This window comes from Alligator sinensis, unplaced genomic scaffold, assembly GCF_000455745.1.
Source record: "Alligator sinensis unplaced genomic scaffold, ASM45574v1 scaffold520_1, whole genome shotgun sequence".
In the NCBI taxonomy this organism is placed as follows: Eukaryota; Metazoa; Chordata; order Crocodylia; family Alligatoridae; genus Alligator; species Alligator sinensis.
Window position 1 is genome coordinate 1009468 of NW_005842064.1, and position 10286 is coordinate 1019753.

General features: G+C 39.5%; 1 protein-coding gene across 1 annotated transcript in view; it reads right to left on the reverse strand.

Annotated features, from left to right (window-relative positions):
- Nucleotides 1-10286, reverse strand: part of TTLL6 (tubulin tyrosine ligase like 6) — a 28656-nt gene that overhangs the window by 8528 nt on the left and 9842 nt on the right. Inside the window, 5 exon segments of the mRNA XM_025203747.1 lie at nucleotides 370-548; nucleotides 2196-2421; nucleotides 3617-3702; nucleotides 4323-4466; nucleotides 8109-8265. Of these exon segments, the coding sequence (XP_025059532.1) occupies nucleotides 370-548; nucleotides 2196-2421; nucleotides 3617-3702; nucleotides 4323-4466; nucleotides 8109-8265 (792 nt within the window).

Sequence of the window (10286 nt, forward strand, 5' to 3'; positions counted from 1 at the left end):
CATAAAGCTGAAATGTCCTTACAAGAAAGTTTCTTTCTATATGACTGTTGCTTTTCAGTAAAGCCAGAAAAGGCCAGACTTTACTTTTTTTGTTATTTCTAAGGGGAATCCCCACCCCCCAGTAAAAAGTCTATTCAGACCATCTTTATTTATCATACAAATTTACAAATCATATAATTATATGTACACACACACATATATATGATTTGTGACTTTTATGATTTATAAAGAAATATATATATATATATATATATATAATGTTTATAAATTATGCTTATTTAATGTATAAAGAATATATATATGCTCCTTGCAGATTGCATTTATGGCCTGAATAGTCTGAAGAAGCTGAAGGCATGTTTGAGAATGCACCTGATCTCCCAAGAACAGCTTTGCTTCAGAAGCCTCTCCTTTCCTCGTCGTTTCTCTTCTAGGATCTCTCTCTTGATACAGGCTCCCAAGTTTATCAGAACCAAGGTGTCATATAAAAGGTGGTCCTTCACTTCTTTGTCTAACCAGGAATCAGTACTGAAGCTTGGGGAGTGATTCACCTTAAATGACAAGAAGGAAAAATTGTTTACTGTAGTTAGATCCAATGAAAAATAAGGATATTAAACTTACTTTAGAATCTGCATTCTGTGGGTTTCTAGTTAGATTCTCAAATTGAGAAAGACTACTGCCAGACTTCAATATATAAAACAAGTTTATCTGATGACTCCATGGGCACAGCCAGATGAGCACGCACATGTAGTTTATAGTGCTGCAAACCACATGCACCAAATGTGCAACTGTGTGCTGCACTGTAAATGTGCCAAAATTTGATACTGGGATGTCTTGGTATCAAAAAAAAGAATTGCTGCAAAAAGTGGTGTGGCACACATGGCAGCAATGCACACCACACCACCGGAAATGGATCCTGGCCATCCAGAGCCATGCTTTGGCTGCAGGCCAGGCTCTGTGAGACTGGATTGGTGCTGCTGCTGCCTTGGGAGGCCCCCAGATAAGGCTGCTGGGGCCAGGATAAGTGGTCCTACCCTACCCAGGACAATTGGACACATGCTGGAGTGTGCATGAAGGAGCATGCCCCAGGGCACAAAGCAGCTGCACAAATGTGCTGCTGCTATTTGCACCATGGGAAATGCACAACCCTGCATGTGGTAACATGCCCCACGGGTGTGTTCAGACAAGCATGCACGTGCAGGGGTTGTGTTTGCCATGACAAAAACAGCAGTGGCACAAATTTGTGTCACTGCTTTTTGCTGCTGTGCGTGCCCCTGCATGTGGGGTGTGGTGCAGGGCGAAAAGCCCCACTTTTGGGGCCATTTCCCCACTTCTCCCAGTTCCCAGCATGCTGGAAGAGCCAGGGGACAACTAGAGGAGGGGAGACACTCTGGCCAGCAGCCAGAGAGTCTCCCTGGAGGACCCAACCTCTGTGGCTGCTGGTGCATGCTCCAGAAACGTTAGCTGCGCGGCTTTTTTTTGCAGCAGTTTTGACACCAGGATCTCCTAGTGTCAAATTTTGGTGCCACGCTCCAAATCTGCAGTGCAGTAAATGGCTCAAACAGCTTTGAAGTGCCACAAACTGCACATGCACACTCATCTGGATGTGCCTCAGTCAAATTCAGAAGTGACATTATGGATAGGGTCATTTTGTCAAAAAAAACAGGTCCAAGTGGCAAAAGTGTAGTGGGCAACAAACTTAAGTGCTCAATGGTGGTGCAAGATGAGCAATTTATACTAATCTGATATGCTATGAGGACCATATTCAGCCTCTTCCATTACCATGTGCAGCTTTTGTTGAGGTTAATGGATAACCCTGGAAAACTCCTTCATAGCAAAGAACTGGAGAGTATGACTGTCTGCATGAGTTGACACTCCTGCAGCCACGGACAGATTTGAATGTCAAGACTAGAGATCAAGGTGACAGTCTGTGGGAATGATTATTATTAGATACACTGTAGTTTAACCCCCTCTGCTGGTCATCCATCAGCTATTCATGTTAATAGACTAGTGCAGAAGATACTACAGGAAGGACCCAAAGAGATGAAAAAAGGGAAGTCAATGCTAAGGAAGAGGCTGATGATAGCAACTAATTTGACTGAGTATATTCTGACAGGTAAGAAATGGTGAAAGAAGAAAGCAGCTTAGGATATGGACATGTTATGGGACCTAAAACAGAATCTTGCTGAGGTTCTTACCTCCAGCAACCAGGGTCTGAGTTTGTGATCCAACAGAATATCAAATCCCAGTATTTCAAAGCAGGCACTAGGCATAATGTGGTTGGGGAAGCAAGTATGATAGTTATGTATGATAACAGGATGTGCTGCTATCAAGGTTTTAATAATAACATCTTCTATATCCAGCCACATCTGGTTGATATCATAGCCATGCTTCTGCATGTACTTATTAAACGTGGAGAGCTTCCTAGGAACAACAACAACAACGAAAATTGGTAACCCATTTTAATGGCAAATCAATTTTCTTAATTCCAAAATACAGAAGTTTAGCACAGAAATTTGGGGATTATGGATATTCATATATTCACAGAAACAAATAAAGACAAAAAGTTGTTAGTATGAGAGTTTTTTCTTACTCTGAGGATTAAAGACAGGGTAATATACCATTCTCGAATCAGGTATGTCGCTAATTAGTGTCAGTGATGTACATCCTCCCATACTGCTTATGGGAAGGGGATTCCCAAAATGGAAGAGAGCCATTATTCTAGTTAACTTCTCCCTCACAGGTTGTTTCTACACTTCAAAGTTTTAAGTACAGCAATGTTAGTTAGGACTGATCTTTTGCCAATATAGCTATATCAGCATGAGCCCTAATGTAGATGCAACCATACAGACATCATCATTCCTCTTTCTGCATGGGAATAGCTTCATCACTAGAAAGCATCTTTAACTGTATCTATAGTAGCGGGGTTGTACTGCATTTGCCATACGAGAATTAAAACATTTCATCCTTCAAGAGTAAACAAGGCCTGAGGAGGGAAAACTGAACAGAAAAACACCTAAGGCTGGACTCCAGGTAGGTCTGACCAGGTCAATGTTTTGAGAAAGATCATATAACAGGAGTGGCATCTGGCACCAACACAGCACTGCAGATGAGAAGCTGACACTGCTGGAATCCTTGCTGCTATTGGCAAAAAACATTACTGCTAAAAGAAAATTGATATCGCTTAAGAGCTACTGACAATGGATAAGGTGTTAGGAGAAACTGCTAGATATGTGGCTTCACTGTATGGAAGAAAATAATAGTGGAAGAGGATCAGGAGAAAAATGTGAGTAGGAGAAGAACTCCCCCCTGCCCCCCTGACAATATATTTAAATTTAGTTGTGTAAAATAGTCAATTACAACCACTAAAGAGTAATGCAATTCAGATACAAATGCATTTTATGTTTAATTGAATGAGTGTTTGCTTGTTCACCTCCCATTTTTGGCCTCTCATTATTACTTATCTGAGGTTGTGTTTTATTGAACTAATGGCACAAAATGCATCATTAATTAGAGAAACAAAAATCAATATTTCCAAGGTCTGAAAATGCATATGAAGATTCAAAAGCAGACTTGTATCATGTTGACTGGGATTATTTTGGAAATGTGCTCTTCTTACCTTTTACTACCAGAATCTTCATTTCGGACAAAATTAGCACTGTGTTTATTAATGGAATAATTAGTCAGGTGCATGCAGACATCATCCTGTAAATGAGCAAACAGGCTACAGATTATAGACTGATATCTGCCTCCTTCCTCTTTAATGTAGAAAGTCTTTTAATAAAGCACAAGATAGTCAACAGTAGTAAGAACAGCCATAATCTCATGAAAACAAATGAGACTCAGTACGCTCTCAATTTTATCCCTCCCTGAATTCACCAGTGTTCCAGTTCTATCATTTTTAAGAAACCAACATCTTCAATGAAAATTATGTTCTAAATATACCTAACACTAAATATATTTACAAATAGTTTTATTTACATGAGTCATGTACAGAAAGAAGGAAGGAGGCATGCAAATATTTGCAGGGTCAGCCCCTCCATGCCCTGACATTACATAGTAGCTTCACTCTGTGTAATTAAGCAACAGTTATATTCTACCACAAAAGTGACTGCATTTTAATGATAGGTGAAATGATGCATAACTTATCCAGGATCCCCTGATGTTTTAAGCCCATATTATTACCATCTATAAAGTGTTTCTGAGATCCTCAGAGGAAGAATGTATTAGAAGTCTAAAATATTACTATCACCCTGTACCACTATATTTCAATAAATAGTTGTTATAAATAGCATTAATTTATATTAACAGGCTTCTTTACTCACAAGGTTGTTTTGTGACGGGTCAGAGTAGGTTGAAGTAGCAAAGCGTGCCAAGCCTTCATCATAGACAAATATCTTCAGAGGATCACATGATGTCACGAGCACATAAATTCTAAGATCAAACTTAAACTTATCGATAATAAAAGGCTAGGAAAGAGAATACAAAGCAGAGTTGCTTACAGTTTTATTTGATGTACAAGTAGCATGTTAGTAACTCATTAACTTATAAAGAGGAGATCAGGAAAATAGTTGCAGTCCCACCTACAGCTGAAAGAGAGCCAAACCTTATTAGTGCATATGTTTCACCTTACTTCTTCAAAGTATGATGAAGAAATTGATTAAATAATACTTACAATATGCCCTTGTAGATAGATGGAATGGATCATTATCTCTATTTTAATAAGCAGGAAACTAAAACTAAACATACGCCTATACCAATACACATCAGACTGCTCCATGGTTCAACTGGTAAGTTCAAGTCACCCTTCCCTGTCCAAGCTGTTTCTTTTAATGTGTGCCAAGTCTTGCTTATTCATATCCACACTTTATTTCATACATGCAAGTACAGCACTAGGTTTTCTGTGAAGGAGGGTGTATTACAGAGTGAAGCCCTTGTAGGAATGAATCTGTAGTATATTGTGAGGCAACTAGTTTTTCTAAAACAGCCATGAGGATGGAAGTTATTGCAGCTCACCACTGCACATGGCTTTGTTGGACCAGCATGTTGCTTGATTTTGTGCAGCTCTACTATTATGAAACAATGACAGAATCACCGATGGTGACAAAGACACGAGTCTTTCTGATGAGGAGCAGCTGTGCAGAAATGTGCTGGAAGGCCTTTTGGGATTTACAAGGATGTGCAAGGTCAGAGGATATCCAAGAAATGGACATCTGAGAGTAGAAATGACAGATTTGGATGATACGATACATGCTGCAATGACACATGCTCTATTCTCCCAAGTGTACTCCATAGTTTCTGAAACGAGAATTAACACAGTGCAGTGGGATAATATATGGTAGTTTTACAAGTGTGGAAGGACAAACAGTGGCTCCAGAACTTCTGCCTGAGAAAGCAGGTCTTTATGGACCTGTGTGAATAGCTTGCCTAACTCTCTGCCATGACAGCATATGATTGAGGGATCCCATATAAGGACAGAAGCACATAGCCAGTCTTAAAACTGGCTACTCCAAACTGGATGACATAGGGCCACACAGAACATTCAAGTACACTTTTAAAATGGGAGTCAAATGTGTACTTGGAAACCTAAAGCCAATGTGGCACTTCTCTCATTGGCCCATTAACACTGGTAAGAGCAGAAGAGACATGAAGAGAAGTACCAAACCTTGGTTCTTGTCTGTTGCCTTCCTGTAGAGCTGTTTCATGTTTGATGTACTCAAAACACTGCAATCCTGTGCAATTAATGCTTGACTGAGCAAGATGCTCAAAACTGCAGTATAGCCATAGATGTTCTTGTTTCTTCATTTGAAATTGTGCTGTTTGCTATAGTCTCTCCAGATATTGACTGGAATTCAGTTGTGTTCCTCTACCCAGATAGCTGCACATCACAAACATGTTGGGACTAGAAGAGGAGAAGTTAGCTGCTAGTGTAGGCTAGGCATCCCCAGAAAAGGTTAAGGTTGTGCTGTAAGTCTGAAGCAGTTGACAAGGAAAATGAGTGTTTAAAAAGCAGAACAAGGAGCTATAAAAAGCCACATGGCTTCCAGGCAGTAGTTGAAGGAGAAGGTGTGCAGAAGGGCTGGAAGACACAGACACAGAGAATTGTGGGATTGGCAGTGGATCATTTTCTATATTCAAATTCTGGGTCTTTCAACTATTCTGAAACCAGAAACAGGTACTGCCTAAGGTGCATACATACCTGGAAGCTGAGTGCTTGCAAGCTTCAAGTTGTGCTTGCCTGAGGTAAGAAGTAGAGGGGAATGGGAGAAAGTCAGTGAGGATGCTGGGTGGTAGGAACATGAACATTTGAGTACAAGCTTGTGTCTGACTTTCAGTGTCGGTATCCCCCCAAAAAGTTTCCCAGTCTGACATGAGAGCATCAGTTCAGCGGTATTTACAAATGGAGCTAGTTGTTTGTTAGGACACTGGAGACCACGAATGTAACTTCCCTAGAATTCAGGATTTCAATGACAACTAGGCCTTCTTTGTACTTCAATATTAATTGTCTCCTTACTAAAGTTACATAAATTGCCTTAGAAAGCCCAAGGAAAAGCAAGTATTTTCCTTAGTAGTTTAAAATCTAGGTTAAGATTTTTTTATACAAATAAGGGAAATTCCAAATATTATGTTGGACATGGTTACATTAACAACAATTACATCATCAGAACTAGTCATGGACATATATTATATCTGGATTTTTCCTTAATATGGTATAGTGATAAAATATCCCACAGAATGGACCTTAATGATGTTTAGGGCTCCAAATTCTGGTGTAATGCAAACAACATATAGATATCGTAGTTTCCTGTATACAGCCAGTCCTTATAAATTAAGGAATTGTTTATAAGAGGAAGATAGCTTTAAAAATTGGAGATTTATGGAAGTGCAATAATATATTTTATGTACTGAGCACACCAACTCCATAAAAATAATACAACAACTCTTGTAATTCCTTCCATATGCTGAGTTTTGTTAAAATTAGTGAGTTTGTTCAAGATCCAATGAAATAAATATCTTTTTCCCACATTTAAAAAAAATGGGGAAACAGATATAAAACAATCTGCACTGTCACACAGTGCATCAATTCCAGAGCCAACGGAGTCCAGCAGTTCTGAAAACCAGTTCCTCAGATAATGCTCAGTCTCTAGAAATGGACCAGTAATAAATAACTAGGGATTGCACACTTTGTTGCTCCTTTAGGCCAAGCTCATTACACACATCAGGGGTTTTTTTCATCTTTCCATTTTCTCCCACAATTCCCAGTGTTCCACTCTCCTTTTCCAGGAACTCCCTGCAATACATACCACCTCCTCCCTCCTTTAAGGGTCTCTGCATGTCCCCCTGCCCCTCATTATCCACTTCCTTCCCATACAATGACCTCCTATTTATTTTGACTCCAATCAGCAGGCTCCTTGTGCCCCAGGTCAGTTTTTTATTTCTGCTAAAACCATTGATGTCTGGAGCATCTTCTGAAATGTAATTGATCAGATAGTTTTCAAAAGTTATTGAGTTACATCCAGATACAGCAATATCACCACATTGAGTGTAAAGCAATGCAGACTTGGGCAATAAAAATAAAACATATTCAAAAAGCAAGGACAAACTAATTTGAGCCAAGCTTCTACTATATAAGTTACTGACACCTCAAAGATACAAGAGATCCTTTTAGTCTGTACATGGATATTCAAAATGAACAGAGCATCAGGAGAGAGTGTCAGTGACAGACAGTCAAAAATGGTATGTACAGTAAGTTGCAGACTGAGAAACAATCCCTTCATTCTCTCTTCCTGCTATCTATGGACATTTTTTTCCATCTTTGAAATGCAGTACTTAATGCAGCGAGGGGATTTCTCTCATCCAGTTAGCTTTACATGAACAGTCTGTCCACCCCAATTAAGACAGATGAGTTTATCTAAAACACCTTATTTAAAACACTTTGGAATAATAGTTGACACACTGATACAAAAAGCAGGCACTATGTTAATGGTCACACAGGAAGGACAGTGACCAGAAAATGCTAAGCACAGCCAAGCAAGGCTGAGTTGGATACTAATCTGTGGCTCAGTGATAAAACAATAACCTGGGTATATAGAATGGGGGGTGGGGATTACCCTTGAGATGTAGAGCTGGCAGATCATATCCTCTCCAGGCTTTATGTCTTTCACAGATTTGGTGATGAAGATACCTCTCCCCTGACAGCCAGAGTCCGGCTTACAGATGTATGTCTTATACTTCCTTGATCTGCTATATGCCTGCAAGTCTCCATAGCTATAATTACACAAGGGCTAGTTATTATCATTTTCATTACACTTTTTCAGATCTGAATTTCAAATTAAAAAAAGATGTTAAAAGCAGGATTTTCAACAATATTCATTGTTGGCTGACACATGCTTCTGCTAAAGTCAGCAGGGGTTTCACTATTATTTTAAATAGAAGCAGTTAGGCCAACACTAGGCACTTTTGAAAATCCTATCCTAACTGATTAATACATGTGTAAAGCAGTCTCATCCATTGTACAAAGCAATAAGGAGTATTCAAGCCAATCAAATAACTTAATTGATTTGTCAAGGATCACTGATAACAAATCAGTACAGGAAATAAAAATTATACTTGTCCTCAGCCATGTACTTGATATATTCTGTCATGGCAGTGACAAAAATAGATTGGTTAGATGGAAGGACATGTGAGAATTTTAAAGTCTCATTCTTCAATGATCAGGACAATAGAGAAAATCTATAAACCCCTGGAAAGCAGTGAGTAAGTTTCCTAATGGCACACAGAATTTTTACTGTAGATTTACTGGCCATGATTTGCCACTTTTACAGTAATTTTACCACAGTGTAGCTCCATTGATTACAATGAAGAACACTAATTGAAGGCTAGTAAACTACTGAGGAATCAGGCCCACTTTCTTCAGTATGTTGGATCTTAAAATAAAAAAAAGTAACTGCTGATTGCTTACTTTCCCCAACTTAAAATCCAACAAGAATTTAGCAGTTAAAAAGCTGACTTTCAGATAGCAAAAAGCACGGATCTTTCAGTTTAGCAGTTCATGAAATACTGGTGGTTGAAATCATGCTGGCAAGGAAGCAGGTGGAAATGCAAGACATTAATCAGAATTAAGTGATTTTAAGGTTTGTTGCGTGTCTGCTTATCAAGGCTAGGAACATGTTGTCAGACAAAAGACAAATGCTTACAGAATTAGTGACAACAAAGTACAAAAAATAATTATCCAGGTAGAGCCAGAAATAAAATATGTCCTTAATTCTGGGTACATGTATATCCAAAGGAGTCAATTATGGTATGAGTTATAAATTTATGCAAAAAATCTCCTTTATGATAGAAGGGAGAATTTTAATTTGGTACAGCAGGGCGGTCCAACTGGTGGTCTGCAGGCTGCATGTGACCCATGAGGGGTCAAACTGCACACTCTGGGTCCCACCTGGCTGCTGCTCGCTGCATTGCACCAGCTGCAGCAGCAGACTGGGGCTCCAGGCTTCTCTTTTGTGTCCCAGGGAGCAGGGTGAGGCACTGAAGTGAAGACTGTAGTGCTGTAGAAGCCTGTAGCCTGGGATGCTTGAGCAGCATATTGTAATGATGGAGCTCACAACCAGGGAGCAAAGGGTGAGTTGGGGCATGCGGTGTAGCAGGAGAAGCGGAAACCAGCAGTGGTGGGGAGCACAGTGGGAGGGAGACAGCAGATGGTACAAAGCACACTGGGGATGGGGGCATGAGGTCCTTGGGGCCATGGCCCCTGCTGATATAGCCCCTATTAATATGGCCCCTACTAGTGTGGCCCTCAACCACTTAAAAGATGGACAGCCCTGTGATATAGGAATAACCTCCATTTCCAATAAGGAAAGATTCCTAGGCAGGGCAGCAACAGAGTTCATCTGAAAAAAGAAAAGGATCTTTTTCACATGCAGTAGTAAGCAGATTTGCACTGTAAATAAAATAGACTCCTGCCTCACTCAGTTTAAAAGAAAATGTCATTCTGCCATTTAATTTACTATGCAAAATGTTCCTAGTTTCTTTCACTATAAAAAGGAAAGAAAAGACAAAAAGTTAGTAAGCTTGATTCTCTATTGAAAAATCACTACTGATTTTCACTTCTCTGCTGAAGTATTATACTGTTCAGATTCACTTAGCTTAGGTTTAGTAGATTTAATTTATGCTGGGAATTAATTTAAATTAGTAGTACAGAATTAGGTCCAAAATAAAGATGTCTCTGTAAATGAGAGGGAAAACTCATGATAAGCAAGCAAGAAGAAATCATTAAAAAAGACTCA